This window comes from Crinia signifera, chromosome 9, assembly GCF_055691185.1.
Source record: "Crinia signifera chromosome 9, ASM5569118v1, whole genome shotgun sequence".
NCBI classification, from domain to species: Eukaryota; Metazoa; Chordata; class Amphibia; order Anura; family Myobatrachidae; genus Crinia; species Crinia signifera.
This window is the reverse complement of record NC_139225.1, coordinates 75,242,576-75,265,132: the sequence shown is the minus strand read 5'-3', so window position 1 is coordinate 75,265,132 and position 22,557 is coordinate 75,242,576. Positions and strand designations below refer to the sequence as shown.

The window sequence follows — 22,557 nt, the reverse complement described above, 5'->3', positions numbered from 1 at the left end:
CCTCGAGGGGGACCCCCTTTATTGGGGTGGTCCCCACACCCCCAGGTACCCCCTCCAGGGCTGACCAGCCACGGTGCGCATGGTGCAGCCGGGGGACCTTATGTAAAAAGTGTCCCCCAGCTGAGGCATGACACCATGGGCTATTGGAGGACTGGTTCAAGAGTCCAGGGCTGGTTTCAGAAATATGGAGGACCCCCTACATTTTTTGTTCCCCGTATTTTTGGAACCAGGTCCAGCTCAATGAGCCCGGTTATTTTTACTTTTACACATTTTTTTTTTCAAGGGAAAGCGCAAACGCAGTCCCCCCATTATTATGCAGTCGAGTTTCCCACATTTGGGGAAATCGCAGGAGTCAACACACATGGAGTGCAATGGATGAGCCTTGCTCTGGGAGAACCACCTTTGTGATCAAAGTATCTCCCCTGCCAGGTAATTATACTTTTATACAATTTTTACGACAAATATAACGATCTATGCATGGTCTGTCAAATTCACCAGTCAGAACCTGGTCTAATTTTTTTTTTTTTGCGATTTTTGGTAACGTTTAACAAAAAATTGCACCCTATTACTTTTGCGAGTTGTATGCTTTATAATGGGAAAACATCTGGATGCGAATTGAAGTGTGAGAAAAAAATTGACGTTTAAAAATGGGTGATTTTCGCAGCAAAAGGTGATTTTTACCGCAATTTGCATTCTATTAAATGTGCGATTTTCAGAAAACGTGGGAATCGCAAAAGTCTAAAATTCGCACTCTAGTAAATCTTGTTCACTGTCTATTCACTGGAAGCCAGCCTACTGATCCTTATTTCAAGTTCCCGCTTTACAATTTATTTATAATAGTCATTTAACGCTGAATATACTGTACGAGGGTGGATCAATAAGTACCTTTGTTTGAAGACAGGTGGCGTTGCTGAGGAGAGTTGGTATTACTATCATGTACTACCATATTTCAAACAACGCCATACAAAATTTCAGATTGATTCATAGGTTAATTTTTTTTCCCACCGCGACAATGCATCAGCTCCCTCATCTGGAAATGTTGCAACCAAATTGCATGAATTGCACTATGAATTGTTGCCGCATCCACTGTACTCACCAAACTTGGCTCCCTGCGGCTTCTTTCTGTTCCCTAACCTGAAAACGTGGCTCGTGGGAAAAAACGAGCCACGTTTTCAGTGAAAAACGTCATTGTCGATACAGAAGCCTTCATGAGTTTGACAAATCATATGGAGGATGGACGGTGGGGGGTACCATTAGCATATGGGAATGCCCAGCATTGTGGTTTTTGCATGGGAAAGAGGAGATCTCCACCTACCACATAAGGGCACAATTAAGGCAGTTTTGAACGGAGACACTATATGAAGGAACAGCTTTAGTGACAGCTTTATGTTGTTTTGTATTTATTAATATAACATTTTTGGGGACAATCTTTAAGTGCTTGCATAATATGGAATCTATGGGAAGCTGGGTAACGGGACAAGAAAGAACAGCTATAGTAATTGACATGCAGTGTTGGGTATCATGTTATATCTTTATTTACATTATTATATAGTGTTTTTTATTGGTTCAGCTTTGGGGTTTACTACCACAGAAGAACAACGTACCAGGCACATCAAATGTAGTGGTTTCTTTAAGGTGCTTTTTGGGTACTTATGTACTATCTGGGCTCCCATGTTAAATGCACCCAATTTTTTCATAACCCTACTATCCAACTACGCATAGAGTTGATTTTATATAGTGTGGCGAGCATAGCGAGCCACCGTGCCCGAAGCGTGGTGAGCGCAGCGAGCCCCGCAAGGGGACGCAGTCTCATAAGAAAAACGGGAGCCCAGATATTACATAAGTACCGCTTTTTGTCCTCCATATAACATTTTTTTTTTATCATGGCACCATAAAGTATCCAAATTTTTTCATGGCACTCCTGGGCCAATAGTTTTATTATTGAGAGATTTCAAAAAAGACATTAAATTAAGTAAATTATAAGTCATTCTTAAGGTGTGTACACACTGGCCGATATATTGATTGTTTGATTGAACGGCCAATATATATCGGTGCACCATCGGCCAGTGTGTACGAGCGATATATCTGTGAACGGTGTCAATCACAGATATATTGGGTGACATTCTATGGGATGAGAGTTTTTCGCCCATTATCGCACTTTTTTTAAATCGCATTTTTGCCTTGGATTCGCATATTTAATGAGGTGCGTGTTCTGGCAAGAAAAGTGCGATTGAGTGCGATAATGGGCGAATTTTCGGCATGAAAATGTGCGATTTTTAGGCATGAAAATGTGCGAAATTGAGCTTATGTGCGATTTTGGGTTTGTATAAAAAAATAAAAATATAAAAATAAAAATTGCGTGGGGTCACCCCTCCTGAGCATAACCAGCCCCGGGCTCATTGATCCGGATCTGGTTTCAAAAATACGGGGGACAAAAAGCGTAGGGGTCCCCCGTATTTCTGAAACCAGCCCCGGACTCTTGGACCGGTCCTGGTTCCAAAAATACGGGGGACAAAAAATCTGGGGGTCCCCCGTATTTTGAAACCAGCACCGGGCTCTAACAGCCCGCAGTGTCATGCCACAGCCGGGGGACACTTTTTACATAAGGTCCCCCGGCCGTACCATGAGCACCGTGGCTGGTCAGCCTTGGACGGGGTACCTAGAGGAGTGGGGACCCCCCCAATAAAGTGGTCCCCCCCCAGGCTTCACCCGTCCAGGGCTGAAGCCCGGGGCTGTCACCTGCATCCCTGGCCAGTGGGCGCCGGCCTGATAGGGTTAAATCTTTGAATCCTAACATTGCTTTATACAGGACTACAAGTACCAGCAGACCTCCCCCGCAGGCTGGGACTTGGAGAACCACAAGTCCCAGTATGCGGGGCATTAATGGGCCCGCTGGGACTTGTAGTCCACCTGTACAAAGAATGTTAAAAGAAAACACACACACAGCAGTAGCTCACGCAGGGGGGGTTTCCGAGTACCCAGAAACCCCCAAGGAGTCTAAGGGCCCAAGACTGAAAGCTGAGGGTCCCCTCTTTCCATGAGTACAATAATTTTTAAAATCGGACCTTGGAAACCGGAGATATCTGACTTCAAAGAAGTGGTCCCCATCCAAGCCTTTTAATTGCTCTTCCCAGTCAGATATTTCAGGTTCTGTCTGACTTAGAGTATTTCTGAGGGAATATTCCAAAAGCTAAGACTCTCCCCCTTTGATGGACACTAGTAGCTTGTCTCTACTGTTCCCAGAACCAGAGATATCAGCCTTCCAGCAGCTGGTTACTGCTCCAGCTCCACACACCTGGTATGTAGTTTTATATACTCATTGGCAGATTGCTCTGCCTCCTGAACTCTGATCCCCTAGTCCCCAACACCATTTGGTACTGTAGGTGGGATTCTCTAGTTTATAATTCCATTAAAATCTAAGAAATCTATTTCCGGGAACTGGAGATATCTGCAGTCAAGCAAGCTGTCCTCCCACCAGAAAATTATGAATAATAAGCCCACTCCACTATACACCCTTCCTCTGCGTATTAAATATCTTCTACCACCCCGGAAGTTATGTATCAGGGCCCCTTCATTCAGCCCAATGTCCCCTTCTCCCACCTCATCTCCCACCATCTGTGCAGTAAAGGGATAATAAGTGGAAATTACTGATCCAGACCCTACATGCTGAGCGGTTGATATAATACCCCCTAACACCCGCGGGACATCAAAGCATATACTGGGTCACCTAAGTGTCCATCTCCGTGCTTTGCTCCGCCCCTCTGGAAACCCCCTTCTGAAAATCCTGCGTTTGCCCCTGACAGAAAAGTAAAACTTTATTACACACACACACACACACACACACACATCTCACTTTTACACCCACATACTCACCGATCCAGGATCCAGCGCTGGTCTCCCTTCTGCAGAGCCGGCTACCCCCGCACTGACAGCGGGGACAACCGGCTTTCTCCGATGGAGCTAACAGCTTCTGTCGCGTTGTCCCAGCGCAACAGAGGCTGAGAGTGTCTTCAGCTTATGCGTCTCCATGGAGACGCATAGCTCAGCCAATCAGGGCTGAGCTATGCGTCTCCATGGAGACACATCGCCCAATCACGCTCTCAGCCTGTGTGACCTGAAGCTGTTAGCTCCATCGGAGAAAGCTGGTTCAGCCCGCTGTCAGTGTGGGGGTAGCCGGCTCTGCAGAAGGGAGACCAGCGCTGGATCCTGGATCGGTGAGTATGTGGGTGTAAAAGTGAGATGTGTGTGTGGGTGTATGTAATAAAGTTTTACTTTTCTGTGTGTGTTTTCTTTTAACATTCTTTTTACAAGTGGACTACAAGTCCCAGGGGGCCCATTAATGCCCCGCATGCTGGGACTTGTGGTTCTCCAAGTCACAGCCTGCGGGGGAGGTCTGCTGGTACTTGTAGTCCTCCTGTATAAAGCAATGTTAGGATTTAACCCCATCAGGCCGGCGTCCACTGGCCAGGGACGCCGGTGACAGCCCCGGGCTTCAGCCCTGGACGGGTGAAGCCTGGGGGGGGGAACCCTTTATTGGGGGGTTCCCCACTCCTCCAGGTACCCCGTCCAAGGCTGACCAGCCACGGTGCTCATGGTACGGCCGGGGGACCTTATGTAAAAAGTGTCCCCCGGCTGTGGCATGACACTGCGGGCTGTTGGAGCCCGGTGCTGGTTTCAAAATACGGGGGACCCCCAGATTTTTTGTCCCCCGTATTTTTGGAACCAGGACCGGTCCAAGAGTCCGGGGCTGGTTTCAGAAATACGGGGGACCCCTACGCTTTTTGTCCCCCGTATTTTTGGAACCAGGTCCGGCTCAATGAGCCCGGGGCTGGTTATGCTCAGGAGGGGGGACCCCATGCAATTTTTTTCTTAAAAAAACAACAACACATTTTTTACCAAAGAACCATGCACAGATCTCAATGATCTGTGCAGGGTTCTGGCCAACTCGCATATCAGAACCTGGTCTGATTTTTTGCCGAATTTAAGACACATTTCCTAAATTCGCATCTCATTAAATATGCGATTTGTATACTTTTCAATGGGAAAACATCTGGATGTGAGTTCCGGTGCGAGTTAAAATCGCACTTTGTAAAAGTGCGATTTCGCGTCAAAATCTGCGTTTTTCGCATCTCATTAAATATGCGAAAACGGGATTTTGCCCGTTTTTTGAGCAAATTTCGCCAAAAAAAACACAAATCTCATCCCATAGAATGTCACCCATTGTGTCGGTTGTGCACCACAGCTGATGCATGGTATATCTAAAAATATACTGTATCTGTGCATTGTGTTGTTTGTACAGGTGATCCGCCGACTGACCATACAGACGCACCAAGAGCCACTGGTGATTGACAGCTTTGTGGTCAGTCCAGATGGATCAGCCAGCATGTATGGAGAACAATATCTGTCTGTAGAAATATCTGCAGATCAATTAATCTGAGATATATGTAATAGTGTGTACCTAGCATTAGGCTCAGTTATGTGGTAAGTGACAAGTCATATGTTACAGGACACAAATTTAGACCAATCAAATCATGTGATCATTTGGGGAATGAATGCACCCAAGTTTACAGTATTTTTGTTTTATGTTGATTTTAGAAAGGAAGCAAATGGAATAACCATTAGAAAGTGACAGAAACAGGTGATTAGCAAGGAAGAACAAAAAAAATATTTCAAATTAAGAACAGTTTTTTTTATTTATTCCATAAACAATATACCAAAACTCAGCATGTTAACAATGTGACATTTTCACCATACAGGATCAATCACAAATATTGAAAAAACTTTGCAACAAGAACAACAAAACTTCAAATCTTACAAGAATAATTTACAAGGGAATCTATAAAACAGCAAAGAGCTCACAAAATTCTCAATGAATCTTTACACGAAATCACTACACTCTTCCACAATATTTGTTTTATTACAAAATTTCCAACAAAATTTACTTTTTTTTTCTTTGTATTTTGGTTTTTAAAACCAGGAACCCTTAAATATACATCCTTTTAATGACACCCCAGGGTGTAAGAAAAGGAATACTCACACATACAGACACTTCACAGCACTTCTCTAAGAAAAATATACACTTACAAAATATATTACAAATTGGCACACTTAAAAATATACAAGTTTTTTTTTGTAGGCGTCTTCTAATGATCCCTTTAAAGAATTATACTTCGATTGATTCTACAGATATTTATAAAGCTTATTCTAAAAGAAAGAAAGGCAAACCAAAAACATTAACTTTGCAGAAGTTCATGTTAAATCAAAACGTCTGTTTTTACATTCATATAATGGGGCCTGCAATAGCTTGTGTAATACTGAAAGTGGGCACTGCAAACCAAAATCAACTTAGCACCTTAAAAACCCCTATTTTTGCTGGGAGGTTGCATGACAGAGACCTCTCGGAGACTGCACCGGTTAAGCAATAATTGAAACATGCAATGATAAGAAACATAAATTGAGAAGCATTACATTCAGATTTCTGTAGGTAAAACTAGCAGAATATAAAGGCCAGTGGAATATATATGATAAAATTGTATACTGTAATCTGATTGTATGTTTTATGGGTGACATTAGCGATAGGGCTGGTAGACGATAGCTTCCGTACATTGAGGGATTGTAACATGATTACTTGCACAAGAGATGGCATTAGGTCTCTTTGGAAAGCGTTACAGAGTGCACCATGTACATTTGGTCTGATAGGTCCACAATAAGTGTCTTTAAACTGGCGCATGTCAGATGTTTATGCTGTCATCAAATTGCTAAATCAATGAAGGTCATTCCCCCATGTCCGCTGGTCTGGTCTTTTTTTTTCATAGTCTTTGTAAATTTAAACAATCATAGAAAACATGATATGAATACAAGTTATTTAATTGAAGAAATCTATATGAAAAGATATAGCTGCAGCTGAATTGTATTCATTTATCAGGGTAAAATAGAACTATTTTGTTTACACTTTATAGTTACATGACTTAAACTGTTAAGTAGTGTACACACGGTGTGATTTCTATTCAATCCTTGTTCAAATGCACGGTCCCTGTACACATTCGATTTATACAATATACAGTAGTACAGGTTCATACCTCCCAACTTCTTAGCCCTCTGAAGAGGGACACTCGCACGGCTACGCCAAAAGGAGTTGTGACCTATGCAAATGTGGGTGTGGTCTATGCAAATGAGGTTGGCACCTGGTCACGCCCCTGTTTTTTGCCCTCTGCGGCGATGAATAGAATCTGTGCGCATGTGCACAGCGTCTATTCCCTTAAGGCTGGGGGGGACTCTCAACTGACCCCCCCCCCACCACTGTGGGACACTGCCGGCAGTGGGTGGGGGGCAGGACCGTCCCAAAAAACCGGGACGGTCCCGTGAAAAACAGTTGGGAGGTATGCATATTTGTACTACATACTCTTGTATGTACAGTCTATTTTTCTATTCAATTTCGATGCCGCAGGGACGCACATCGGGACCTATTCGAATTTGGAATAGAAGCAAAATCAAATAGAAAAATAGACAAAATTGAACCGTGTGTACACCCTATTAAAGTACAATAATGTGTTTACTTCTTATAGTGTTATATCAATGAGAACACATCTTTTTTGTTACTCTAAAATATTCTGGCCAACACAATGTAGTTACAAAAACAAAACATCAATGTTAAACATTGTAGCCCAAATATGCCGCACATAGCACAGGTATTGAGGCATAAAGCAATGTTCCAAATATGAGGCCACTGCAATATGAAATACTGAAATACTGCAAGAATGCATATTACTATTGTTTTCCAATCACTATACAGAAGGCATCATAAGGGCACATTGCTTTACAGTGACAGGGCACATTGCAGCCTTGCATAGCAGCCCGTTACCCACCCTTGGTATGTAGTAGGGTTTTTAATAAATTCACATTGTGGTAATAGTCTTTACAAAGAACTAACACTTTGAGTTTAAAATACTTTGAGTTTATTCATTGTTCCTTTCAAATGAGTCATCATATTTGACCTCCTGCTTACTGTCATCATATCTGACCTTCTGCTTACTGTATTTGGCAGTAGATACTGCAAGGTGCTTGTCCCGTTATTTAGCAACTAGTCCTTCTTGAGTCTCCAACTTGCAACATTTTACAGTTACTCTATTTAAAATGAATAATAGACCTATTTTCTTTCTGTAAGACCCTCTATTGGGAAATACAGTATATAGCTGAATCGTATTAGTGCCTTCAGAGTACCAGTCGCCTGTCAATGCCCGGCCTTACAGCTGTGTTATCTGCTTAAAGTGAGTGGGTCACTGGTGCAAATGGCCAAAATGTATATGAAACTATAAAATTGCTTCATACATTTCAATAAAGTCGCATAAAAGGGAGGTGTAGAAAACTGGGTGTGAATGCATACTCACACGCACCTGAAGTTGGTATGGAACAAGTTGTATGTGTGCCAGCTTGATGCCAGGGGTACAGTACAATAAACACACTTACTTCCATCTGTGTAAATGCTGCCATATGCTGAGTATAAGCTAACTTCACATATACTGCTGTGAAGCTTTTCCATGTGGTTATTGCTTGTGTACAGCTTTAAGACAAACTATTTATCTTATAGTGTAATGTGAATACTCCAGTTGAGCTTTAGTTATGCAATATTGATCCATTATACAGACCCTCAATACCAGTGGCCTTAATTGCAATTGGAAAATGAACAGATGAATCTCATACAGCCACAGCACTAATTAATTACGCACAACCAGCTGGAGAATATTATCTGCAAACAGCCAATGAAATAGCAGCCAATGAGAAGCGTCCAGCTAATGCTGCTGAATGGTACAATCATCAATATATTGTGCACTAGAGGTTGTAGCTGTATACACACAGAAATATCTGTCCGATCTGTCAAATGGGAACAAAAAGGTGTCACTGTATGTGAACAAATAACAGTCAATCATTTGCTCCCAAACATGGGAAAATGTATAAAAATCATTGTTTGGATATATTTGTTATATCAAACCGCTTTATCCAATTTGTCCAAATGACTATTGTCTGCTTTCCAGCATTGTGAGCAAATGGTTGATTGTCCTTAGCTCCCATACACTACCAGATTTTTGTTCCCACCAAAGAGATTGGACAGACCTCCTGACCGAGTTCATCAATAGAGACAATGGAACTTATTCTGGTCCACACGCAACTCTCCGAATTTGGCATTGTTGCATGTGGATTAAACACCACCTGCTGCTTGCACAGCGCCCACCTCCCCTCGCTCGCCAAGTTCCCTGCATGGCTGCAAATGGATGTTTTGCATAAACAAACATCCATTCACAGCCTTGGGTGCACCCGCGTCACTGCCTAAATTACATGGGAACTCCTAGCGTTTTCATGGGAACACCCGTGAGACACTGGGCGTTCCCATGGGCACAGCCCGTCGCTGGGACGCCCACACTGCTAAGTGTGTTTGGGATGGTGAACTAGCAGTTTGTCATGCCTGCTTGTATCCAGCGTATGCATATGCGCAGAATGAAAACCTCGATCCCCCTGTGCAAAAGCATGATGCAACCAAGTGGCATTATAACTTTAACGCATGATGCAACCAAGTGGCATTATAACTTTAAGGCATGATGCAACCAAGTGGCATTATAACTTTAACGCATGATGCAACCAAGTGGGCATTATAACTTTAACGCATGATGCAACCAAGTGGCATTATAACTTTAACGCATGATGCAACCAAGTGGGCATTATAACTTTAACGCATGATGCAACCAAGTGGCATTATAACTTTAACGCATGATGCAACCAAGTGGGCATTATAACTTTAACGCATGATGCAACCAAGTGGCATTATAACTTTAACGCATGATGCAACCAAGTGGCATTATAACTTTAACGCATGATGCAACCAAGTGGGCATTATAACTTTAACGCATGATGCAACCAAGTGGCATTATAACTTTAACGCATGATGCAACCAAGTGGCATTATAACTTTAACGCATTATGCAACCAAGTGGCATTATAACTTTAACGCATGATGCAACCAAGTGGCATTATAACTTTAACGCATGATGCAACCAAGTGGCATTATAACTTTAACGCATGATGCAACCAAGTGGCATTATAACTTTAACGCATGATGCAACCAAGTGGCATTATAACTTTAACGCATGATGCAACCAAGTGGCATTATAACTTTGAACATGGTGCTCTGCCATGATGCTTAAAGTTGCAATGCTGTCAGAATGAAAATGTTTTAAATCATATAACTACCCCCAGGCATTGTGCAGATGACAATATGCTGTTTATCGAACCCTTTGGCACACATGAACGCATTACTAAAACTTAATGGGAATATACACAGAATAACTGAAACTGAGTTTAATATCATGATTGGCGTAAGGCATCTGTGCAAAAACCAGCAAATAAGCATTTCTTTTGCAGAGGATTAGTGAAAATGGTGTGACGGGGCATTGCTCGCTGGGAGGAATTATTGGAGTTGGTGTAGATAGGGAAACATTGCATACTATAATTAGATATTTTTGGCATCAAACACACCAATTTGCCAAATGTGAAAAAGTCAGGCCTTTGTTCCAATTATCTGCAGACTGCACATGTGTTGCATTCACAATAGACAAGCATCAAGGTGTTTCCACGATCTTGCTCGCAATGAGGATTTCAATGGAAAATGATTGACAGGAAGTGACCATTTGGAGGTGTTTATGGGATGTGGCTGGGGAAATGCAGATGTGTCAGGACCATTTACAGGACATTTATCTGCCATTGTCTGCAAACTTTTACATGAAAAAGTGACACAGCAACTGCTGTGTCCAGTCTGCACAGCCATAGGCCTACCCTTAACCGCTATATTCCTTGTTTCTGCATATAGGCTGCAAATGTTTAAAAAATTCTGAATGAGTTTGCGATGGCTCCAATGGGGGTCTCTTTTCATTTCTGGGTGGCAACTGTACTATATGTACCATGATCTATGGGATGCGGGTCAGGAATGATGTGATTTAACTTAAATCAACTTGAATCGCATCACCAAGCCGCCAGGTCTGCTCTAAATGTGCAAATGTAAGAAAAAAAGTCTCTAAAAAATTTGAATTAATTCTTGGGATGGTGCAAATGTGATAAAAGCAATGGCGTGGTATTTTTCTTATGCCATCATACATGGTAATAAGACAGGCATCAATCCTACAAATGGTCATGCAAAGTAAGTGCACTGTGGTCACATAGATGTATTTGGACAAGAATACTGTATATTGTGCAGTAATGGATCATGTAATCCATATAATCTCTAACAGTAAGGATGCCTATTGTTAGATAAATGGTGTTGTCCAGATGTGGTTAACATAGCAAGTACTATTCAATGTACTTATGGAAATAAACCTGGAATACAGTATGTGTTGTATTTATTGATATGCTCAATTTGCAGTGAGCATGTTTTTACTGGGGTGTAATAGCTTCTCTGAGCCTGCAGATAGCACTGTTGCAGCATTTTCTCTGATACCTATTTTACAATCAAAATGCTAGACTGTCCCTTTCCCCCCACTCTAAAATACCACTTCCATTGTCATACCTCCCAAGGCAGTTGGGAACTGTGCATTACAGGGTGTTGCAAACAATCAATATGGAGCATAAGAGCATACAAAAGGGTGTCAAACTAAAAACAAAAACTGTTTAAAAAGTGGGCAATGACATATAGGTAGTATGTTTTATTTAATATTAACATTTTTATAGTGTCAGCAATAGGTTTGGCACATTTAAAAAAAAAAACTGCAAGGCGTTTCTGACCATATTTTAAAAATATTCATATTTCAAGACTTAACTCAAAAGACAGCACAATAATAATAAGTTAACGTGAAAGGTCTATTTTCATTTCATACATAACTACTATCATATTAATAAAGACCATCTCTTAGCCGGGGGGAATACTGTACCACTAATTAGCCAAGCATCTTTGGATAATGTCAAATATAAAATTCTGATTGCACTTTTAAAGGTTTTTTTGTAATTTTTTTTTTTTTTACAAGAGTGTACTATTTAGGCTTCGGGCCGGCAAGTACATGCCTAATTGATGTTTCACTTCTAGTCGTCGCACAGGAGCCATTAGACTATCAGGCCTAGGTAAATTTGGCACCATTTATCTCACTACATAAATTGTATTATTGTCTTAGTCACAGAGTTCTTAATGAGCTATTGGCACTTAGCTATTGGCACTGTCCAATTGTAGTAATAAAGAAATTTGTTCAGCTGCTTAATTCACTCTTCTACATCTCTTGACCTAAGAAACATATCTTACGTTTGAATGGCTACTGCTGTAAACAAGAGCACTACATTGAAACTAAAGTGCCCATACACGATTTGAATGTGATTTGCAGGCGATCTGTAGCTAGTTAAAAAAGAATGTGCAGCACATACTTTTTGAAATGTGCAATGGGATGTGCGCGGGAGCGCGCATCACATCACACCCGCAAAATGAACCATGTATGAGCACCTTAACAGTTAACTAGTATGTTTGTCTTATGTCAACATAAATATTTGATTGTTGAGAGTCAACGATACAAATAACGTGTGTAAACAATTGAGGTGAACAGTAGATCTACACAGAAAAAAAAACATCTTTTCAAAATTGCACAAATGCCCTGATACGTATATATTGCATTTAAAGATAGCACTATCTATGTATGTATGATATGTATGTATGTCCTCATCAGAGGGATAAGGTACAGTACATAAAAGCTCTAGACCAGAGATTCTCAACCTTTGTCCAGTAAACCAAGTAACTCCTTGTGTGTGTGTGTGTGTGTGTGTGTGTGTGTGTCTGTCAATACTACTTGTCTTATTATTTGTGTAAATAGTAATAGAAATGCCTACTAATCTGACTAGGTTTTTACCAAGTCCTTTGGGGGGGGAATTCAATTAGCTGAGTTTATTTACCATGGGCTTACCGATCGCCCAAAGTGAGCCCCTGATTACTAGCAGGTTAACGGTTGCCACAACTCTGTCAACACACACATTTGTGAACTTTTCATGGATTCTGTGTGCTAATACCCATTAACATGTTAAGTTAAAAGGCATTAACAAGGAGCTTGGGTAAAAAAAGGGTCTGCAATTAAATATCCCTAGGCAGCAGTAAATTACCATACCCATGGTAATTAACGGCTAATAATTTCATTTTCCCCTTATATTTATATGTTAAATCAATCTGAGATACCTCAAAGGGTACATGTATCAAAGGTTTTGCAAGTTTGAAAATCTAGACTCAAGGACGAAGATGTACTGAATGTGACTTCTGTTTAAACATAGGTTTCTGCTCAACCAATAGCTATGGTAAGTTTTAAAGGGCTATCCTTTAAAGCAGGGGTGGGGAACCTTTTTTGTGCCAAGGGCCATTTGTATGGGGAAAAAGTCCTTCGGGGGCCATATGTAAAAATTTCTCTTACAAACTGTCCTGCTGCAGCCGTTCCACGCTCCGGCGGCTGCTGCTGAATAGGACTGACAGTCTCCGACTGCTGTTGATTAAGAGGAATCTCGTGAGAACTACCGACCTCTTGTTAAGATACCCCTGTACTTGACTCCCTGCAAAGCCACCGGGCGGGTGGGTGGGCCACTCAGATCGGCTACAGGGGCCGCATACGGCCCCCGGGCCTGAGGTTCCCCACCCCTGCTTTAAAGCAACCAGGTATTTGATTCTCAACCTTGCCTTACATGATTGGATTGTTGTTCATCTGCAAAAATGTATTACCATAGACAGAAACTCTCAAGATGTATCATTGTCAGTATTGAAGAATAAAGAAGTTGTGTTCTTTAACTTTGGCCAACTGTGGTGGCTTTACCTGCAGCTCAGATGCAGTGTACTGCTTATTCATTCCTTGATATGGAATGCTTGTACAATGTAGAGTTCCTCTATGTTGATGCCACTAATGTACATAGAAAAAAAAAATATTCCTATTTTACCCTTTATCATTTGGACAGTAGTTTTGTAAAAATTATTGATGCACTGGCTAATTGAAAAGTTAATTTTTGCAACATTGACCAGTACATAGATATTTCCAGCTAATTGTTGTAGCAGCTGTTGTAGACAGGGCTGTCTCTTTGGAAGAGGTGGAACTTGAGGAGAAGGTTGAGAAGCACTGATCTTGACAGCTTACAGTTATATCTCCCAAACAATGCATATTACCACAGCCTCATTAATATAACTATAGTTGCATCTAAGAAAATGACCCACACATCTTAAATACTTCAAATAAATACAATAAAACAACACTGGTGATAAGTCCCGAATTGGAGATTTTAAAGTCATGGGGATGATGTCTGAAACGGAACCAACTAATTTAGGAAACATTTCAAATGTGGAGCATAGAGTTATACCGTTTATTTTAGAACTGCAAACGGGAAAGTTGGACTCTGTTCATATTCTGTGAGTTACATCATTTGTTCCTATGCACCAGATTTTAAAAACATGTCCCCATTGATCCTATGTATCAAGCAAACAGTTTAAATGCCAAGAAGAGGGCTAGTCCTTTGATCATAAATGGGACAACACCACTGCTGACATAACTTTTAAGAGTAAAATTGAACTTTGCATATAAAAATAGTCACTAAATTAGATAGGCAAGATTATATATTTTGATCATATTGTATATATACTGTATCATATGACACATTTGATATGTTTTATTACTATATACTTTATTACACATAAACTATCAGTGGGATTTGTTATTATGATTTGTAATAACCACTAAGCAAAAAAAAAAGACCTGCAATATAATGAGCTATATACTATGATGCCAGAATAATATGCTTACAGAGTTTGTATTTAAAGAAATTCAATAAAATGAATGACACACATGATAGCGATACAGTAACAAAAAGATTTAAAGAGTTTTGTTACCATGTATAATATCATCAGTTTTCATCTGTTTTTGCGCACACGCTTTTTATGGCTTCTAAGTGACATTATTTAACTTAGGGGGGTACACACCAGGACGACTAGGGCCCGATCCCATCAATTAAGATCCAATTCCGACCGAATTGTGTGGTGATCGGGCCCTATTCTGTCCCGGTGTGGACCGATACTGATCCGATGCGCGGTCCCGCGGGTCGGTCGTTCCTCAGATCCTACCTACTGCAGGTAGGATCTGAAGGACGACCATACTCCCGGGTGCGGGTCGCCATCGGATCGGACCCGCTCATGGTGCACATCGTGAGCGGGTCGTGGACACCGCGTCATCGTGAGCGGGTCGGAAGAAAACAATGACGACCGGCTCACGATGTGCATCGTGAGCCGGTCGTCCAGGTGTGTACCCAGCCTTACTTTAACGGAGTTAAAGATAATTATAGACTTAAATTGTATCCCCCCCAAAAATTATATTTAATCAGTTAGAACAGTGGTTCCCAACCTGGGGTACTAGTACCCCTGGGGGTACTCTGCAGACCAGTTGGGGGTACTTGAAAATAATATTGGTAATGGCGGACTATGAAAAGGTCTTTTGATGGCTGAAGAAGACCCATTGCCGGATTCAGTATTGAATCCCGGCGGTCGGGATCCCGGCGTTCAGAATCCCGACAGCCGAAATGCCGACAAGGGGGGGACGTGGATCGCCCCCCCTTGCGGGCTCGCTGCGCTCGCCACGCAGCGGGCCCGGTGCCTCGCTACGCTCGGCACACTAATTTATTCTCCCTCCAGGGGTGTCGTGGACACCCACGGAGGGAAAATATTTTGGCGGTCGGGATTCCGGCGTCGGGATTCTGAACGCTGGGATCCCGACCGCCGGGATTGTAACTGCATCCCCCATTGCCATGGAGACAAACCATGTTGTGTCATATTCCTGACCAGCAATCCACTGGGAGCTTCCCATGCTGCCCTCAGACATCAGCAGTCATCTGCCCAGCACTGACAAACGCGGAGGAAGCAGCGGCATTAATCCTACCGGTGTTAGCGGGATTCCTGGAGATAGTACACAACCAGTGTCTAGACACAGAAGGGCATGATTCCTTGCTGTATACTACTCCTCCGCTCCTCCTTAATATAAGGACATGCATAAGGATACCGCTAAGTACTGTCCATATTTTCAAAATGAGAGGAGGGGGTACTTATAAATGAAAAGCCTGATCAAGGGGTACGGGAGAGAAAAAAGGTTGGGAACCACTGAGTTAGAACGTCAGCCACCTGTCCCTCACATCTTCTTGTACAGTATTTGCTGTGATACATAAGCCAATAAGTGTTTTGGGAGACAGGACGCTGTAAATTAGGCCTGATTCATTTTTATAACTAAAGCAAAAAATGCAAGCAACTTTCCAAAACCATGTTGCACTGCAGATGGGGCGTACATGTGAAGAGGGATTTAGATTTGGGTGAAGTGTGTTCAAAATCTAAACTGCATTAAAATAAAGCTGTTTAACATATGTGGGTTACATGCAAAAGCAGACAGTATTTACCCTGCAGAGAAAAGAATATAAGGTATTTGGTCTACTTGCATAGCAACATGATTTGTTCCAGAAAGTTACTTACTCCTTTTTCTTTACTTATAGACACAAATCAGGCCCATTATTTCCAACAGATTATTGTCTTCTGTAAAAACCTTCATATAATAATGCATGCAATGGCATAAGAGTGACATTAAAATTTAAGTGGAAACATCTAGCAAATGGAAAACATAAAAACAATCCAAATATTGTCTTAAAAAGCAAATATCTATTATTCCTTATCATTTTTCAGCATGATTGTTCAATAATAAAGGCTATTAACTCCAGTTCAGTGCAGCATACCATAAATAATATCCTGCTTGCATACAGATATGTCAGCCATTGGCTCAATGTAGACTGACTAATCTGTATCACGGCAGGAAACTTTAACGGACTGGCGTAACAGACCGCTACCTTTCTAAGGGAAAGCAATTGTAGTTCGAGATTTACAGTAGTTGCTCGTAGGAAGCATTTTTGTATACAAAATACTGGCATAAGGAATCAAATATCTGTGCAGTACCTATGACTAAGCTATGTCCCCTTCTTTGAAGAATTCAAATATTGGGGTCCTGCAGCATATTGCTCCGCACTTTAGTGCTGAAGTGTTTAAAAAAATGAGATGAAGACGAGGGATAGTGAATCTTTTTCACCTTTGGTCTTCCTTGGGCATAGAGATGATACGTATTAAGCACATTTTCTAGCAATCAGACTATGGTATGAGGTAATAAAATATGGCACTATACATGTTAAGCTCAGTACGCAGTTTGAAGAACCAATAAAATGCAGCTTTATGATCACTTTGCGTGTGTCAGGTGCATTTAAACAAAATATGTGACTTAAAATGTGTATTTTGGAATGTTTGCAGTAAAGCAAAAGGCTCAGATCCAGACTGAGATTACCCACCAATGAAATGTAGTAATATATATTTGTATATATATATTATATATAATAAAAATATGTACAGTCACAGATCAGAGTTTGGCACAATTTCATTTCTTGTGTGGGCTGTAATAGTGCAGTAACTACTGTACAACAGTATGACTTTAAAACAGTCTTTCACAGAGAATACCAGATTAAGCTGCCCTTCAAACAAATTAGCACAATGTAAACCCTGGATTTTAGCACTTAACAGATCAACAATCCACAAGGCATATATTTTTCCCAAATAAACAAAACATAAACATCAATGTATTTTTTTTTTTAGAAAAAAAAAAGTCTTTTTTTTTTTTTTTGGAAAATCCAAAATGTTTTTTTTTTCTGCTTTCCTAGATTCCTGCAGAGAAAAAAATGCTCGATGTCAGCTCAGTAGGTGGGACTATAAACAGTTTCACGCATTTTGATTCTCCTAGGCAGATCTTGCGAACGTGCAGCAGGGGTAGCTGAAGAAAATATCAATGGGACCACATGAATCTAAATGACATATGTGTTTCACATCCTTTAGATTCCACATTGTTGCATTTCAATGCGTAATTTCCTTTTTGTTACTTTTTTAATTTTTACAAGGTGTTGTTAAAAGAAAACCTTTGCATTAGAAACGAAGAAGCACATAAGTTTATCATAAATAAAGAAGCCAAACAGCAGAAAATAGGATTATTTTGTTAGTCTTTAGTCATTTTAAAACCCGGCCAAGTCAGGAACCAGTGATTTTTAGGTAGCTCGTTAGCAATTGTCATGCGTAGCTTCTTCTTTAATGCAAGGCAATGACTATCATGCAGCTTTAGTCTTTTTTTAAGACTGGTTTGAAGGGAAAACTAATCAAGAACCAGCAGGCTTAGCAAATGTGAGAATAAAAAGAAAAACAAAAAATGTGTTTGAGACATTTTGGTGCAACATTACCTCAGTTTTTCAAATGCAGCTGTGACCATTGGGTCCTTGTGTGCTTGGTCTATCCTTTTCCCTTTACAGTTTTCATCTCGCAGAGACTTAGATGTTGATTTATGACGATACAACTTTTTGTGGGTCGGTACGTTATTGGTTAAAATACTGAGGTTCCCAAAGTTCTTATCAAAAAATGCTGCATGAAGGTTGGCTCCATAACCTAGCGAAGAGCTTGGATCAAAGACCCCAAATTTAGCATTGTTCTTACCTGAGCCCTTGTTGGCTGATTTTTTGGAACCTCCCACTGAGGTGCCATTTACCTTTTTCTTGAAATCCTGTTGTGTCCCAGCCAAGATTTTCAATGTTTTCAATTTTAGGCTGTTTGATTCTGGAGACAGCAGAACATCAGGAATGTCACTGGGGCCCACAGGATTATAAAAAGGCTCAATTGATGCCATCATAAACCTTTGAACATCGGCCATACCAGATGCAATGTTGGACAGAATGTTAGAAGGTTCCTCAAATTCTCTCTGATCATCATCAAGGAGATTGTTGACATTACCTACCCTGGGATCAGACCATGCAGTATTATTACTTTTATCGAGCGTCCACTCACTGACCCCAGCTGTGTGCTTCCCTGCCTTGGATGAGCCAGGACCATAAAGCTTCATGCAGTCACTTAAAGCCTGTTTAGTTGGATTTGCATTATTTATGAGACCTGATCGATTGCCAGCACTTTGGGTTTTTTCATTGTTGCCATTTTTCCCTTTCTTAGACGACTTGGGGCCCGTCTGACGAGGAATCTTTGTCTGTGTTTTTTCGGCCCCTTTGCTGGCTTTGGGGGTTTTCTTCTTGCTACTTTTTGGAGAAGAACTTTGGTTGGCACCTGCGTTTTTGCTGGCAGACAGTTTCTTTTTAGATTTTGAGGGTTTGCCATTGGCATGAATAGGAACAGCAGCCTCATCAAATGCTGGCAGACATGGACCTTTCTCCAAAACATTAACAGAATCCTCGTCATTAAACATATGAAACTGAAACTGATGGTTATTTAGTGCAAAGCCACTATTAGTCTGCTCCTGCGGAGGAAGAACAGTACAGTTCCACTTGGCCTTTTCTGGTCCATTGAGTACAACCTGGGTACCATTCTGAAAAGCCTTTATGTTCCCTACTGACTTAACATCTGTGCCTGTGATTTGAGGGGAGAGATTGGGTGTATCTGGCGGGGACATCTCTGAAAGGGATGAGTGTCGGAATTTGTCAGGGGTGAAGTTGGAGATGTCCAGGAGGTCGGTAGACTCCTTTAGTGGTGTGATTTCATCAATACTTTGCTGGATTACAAGTTTGGGGCTGCAGTGGGCTAGAAAATCATCGCTTATTTCATCCTCTCCATCCTTTTCACATGACTTCATGCTTAAAGAGCTGTAATTACTGGAACTAACTGACAATGAGCCTACTGAGTCAAAACTAATAAGCCTGCCATTGTCTGTGCTAAGTGTTCCTCTCTGCAGAATGAAGTGCCCATCTCCACTATTATAATGACAGGGCTGATAAGAGTCATCCTGCTGAATCTGGCCCTCTTGCAGATATGTTTTGTGGTACAGCTGTTTGTTGCTGTTTGAATGAACTTGACTATATCCAGAGGCTGCCATGTCTGTATCTGATACAGCTGCCGAACTAGCAAAGTCTCCAGATATGATGGACACTTCCCTAAGGTTTGATATGAACTCAGCCTGATTGCTAGGGGGTTTGCTGTGCCACATGTCTGGGAAGCTCTGCTCCATGTCTAAGTGATGGGGTGACTGCTGCAGCTCGGACTCTGAGGGGGGGGAGAGCACACAGCTCTGTGCAAGTTGCAGGGAACTGAACTGTTTTTCTGCTGTCTGCATGATGTTAACTGAGTGCTGCCCCAAGGGATGAGGGGCAAAATATGTTATACCATTGCCACTAGATGAGTCTGATGCATCCAACAATGTCTGTAGATACCCTCCGGGGAGAACTGGTACATTGGTAGTGATGTGAGCAGATGGTAATGGCTTGTCAGGAGTGCAGGTGGCTTGTAGAAATGAGGAATTTTTAGCTTCATTATCAGTGTGGCACTGAGATGGATTGGAGCTGTCTGGTGCATTATGAACAGTTTCCTCTTTTACAAGAGCTGCTGAATCCTGGTCCTTTGCGGCAGGAAAGTTTTCTATTGGATCTGCAGTGCTGATGGCATTTTCTTGCTCCAGTTTTAGCTGTTTGCATTTCAACCTAGCTTCACTTTTAAATTTGATTCTCCTAATCACTTTCCGGTCTGCACATTTAAGCTCCCTTTCTAAAGATCTGCATTTAACAGGGGCAACCTCTGCTATGTCACTTAAGTGTAATCCGTTCACACAGCTCGGGGTTTGCAGAGCTAGTGAAGGCAAGACATTAAGGCTAGCGTTAGCTTTGCTGCTGCATCCCTGTCTGTGGTCATAAGAGGAAAGCATATCCCTGCTTATTGGTTGTTCAATAGTTTGTATCCTTTGTAACCGGTGTCTGTTTGCTAGCTGACCTTTTCTCTTTCTCGGTGGAACGGCATTTTCCGAGCCATTAAGACTTCTCTGTGCACTCAGAGCTGATGTGTTCCTCCTCCTTTCTTCCCAGTACTCCTTAACTGGCGCAAGCTTTTGGTACTTCCCAAGCTGGTCATCACTCAGAGTAACTGTGGTTTCATTTGAATCAAGCTTGCCGAGCTTGATCAGCATGTGCTTCTCACCTTTGAACCTGTTGATGATGATGTACTTGATTATGACAGGTGGCTCTTTTCTGCAAGCTTTCCTGCGTTTCTTTGGGCACCAGTCATCGTCGTCTTCTTCTTTGGGTCCATCTGGCGTGCCTTCCTTTTTCTCTACAACTTTCTCATTCTCCAGGGAATCCATGTCATACAAGTAGTCATCACTATACCTCACTTTCCTTTTCACCCTCAGTCCATAATTTGGCTGAATTAGAGAATGGGAGTGTTCCCGGGATAGGTATCTCGTACAGTCCTTGATGTCTCCTAGTACATCATAGGAAGATTCACTACAGGAGCTGTCATCACTGTACTCCCCCGAGTCCTCAGCTGAGTTAACTGAATCCAGAAAGTGGCTCCTTTTGGTGTTTATGTATTGCACAACATCCATATTTCCACAGGTTTTATTCAAGCCAGATTTTCCACTCTCACCTTCTTCTTCACCATCTTCTTCGTCATCATCTTCCCATATCCCACCTTCTTCTAATTTAAATTGAGAAGGATCTACTACCCTCTTATTTGACCCTTTGGTCTCCTTCTTTGTGCAATTAGTGAAGACGCTTGGGAAGAAGTTAAACTGAGCATCTTCTTGAAGAGCATTTGTCTTTTCTCTTACATTGTCCTGAAATGATTCGTACCTGATCTTTAAGGAGCACACATCACTACCGAGTGTAGAATCATCATCATCAAACATGTAATTATCCACATCTTCCTCTGAAAATAAGTTTACAGACAGTTCATTTTTGGAGCACAAGTCCAGCAGCTCAATTTTACTCTCGCTAATAAATGACTCAAAGTAGCCCCACTCCTGGCTAGGGTTGGCCAGTAAGGCCTCATCACCATTGCATTTGTCGAGTAGCAATCCTTCATAATAGTTCTTTTGAGTAGGGTCCTCTGAATCACTGTCAGACTTGTCTTGGTCCCTTTTATCTGTCTCTCGTGATTTATGAACAGGAAAGCTTAAGAGCTGGTCAGAAAGCAGCTGATCACCATATTTTAGACTGTCTCCTGTACCCATGCAATGAATGCCCATGTCAGCAACAGGACAGGTGTCATAGTCCCTACTTATATCTCCTATTTTCAAACTGACACCTGGCTCTGGATCTACAACATCTTTTGATTCAATAAAACAGCCTAGGCAGGTCCGGCTTTGCTGCATCAAGCAGTCACCAGTCAGAGCCGACATAGCTCCTGGTTCCATGATGGTAAAAGGTGTTTTCTCACTGTCGCTGGGCAAGGACCAAGTACTTAGACCTTTGGTGACACAGGTTGTCAGGGATATGGCCTGAGCTGATGGGTCACTGATAACATGTTCCGCTGTATCTGATAACCTTAGGGGAGAAGAAGGGCCAAGCAAGCAAGGCTCTTTGGATATGATGGGTGGCAATGCTCTGTGACAGGCTTGGATTTCCTTCTGCATTAAGGCGGGGAACGTGACGGGAGCATCTGCAGCATCATAGGACTTCACATCGTCCTCAGGATCATGTGGCTCTGCAGCAGGGGAGGAGAGAGGCAATATTTTAGTGGAATGGTTCATTA

General features: G+C 41.7%; 1 protein-coding gene and 1 non-coding gene across 5 annotated transcripts in view; both read right to left on the bottom strand.

Moving 5' to 3' along the window:
• Window positions 1–279: 279 nt before the first annotated feature.
• LOC146039959 (U1 spliceosomal RNA) lies at window positions 280–437 on the bottom strand. Its single transcript, XR_014463176.1, has one exon. It is a non-coding gene; the product is annotated as a U1 spliceosomal RNA (small nuclear RNA).
• Window positions 438–5,667: 5,230 nt separating this feature from the next.
• NEXMIF (neurite extension and migration factor) overlaps window positions 5,668–22,557 on the bottom strand; it is a 371,829-nt gene continuing 354,939 nt past the window's right edge. For all 4 annotated transcript variants that reach the window (XM_083159249.1, XM_083159251.1, XM_083159250.1 and 1 more), the window contains one exon: window positions 5,668–22,509. In XM_083159249.1, the coding sequence (XP_083015375.1) occupies window positions 18,278–22,509 (4,232 nt within the window). In that variant the 3' untranslated portion in view covers window positions 5,668–18,277. The remainder of the gene's footprint in view (window positions 22,510–22,557) is intronic.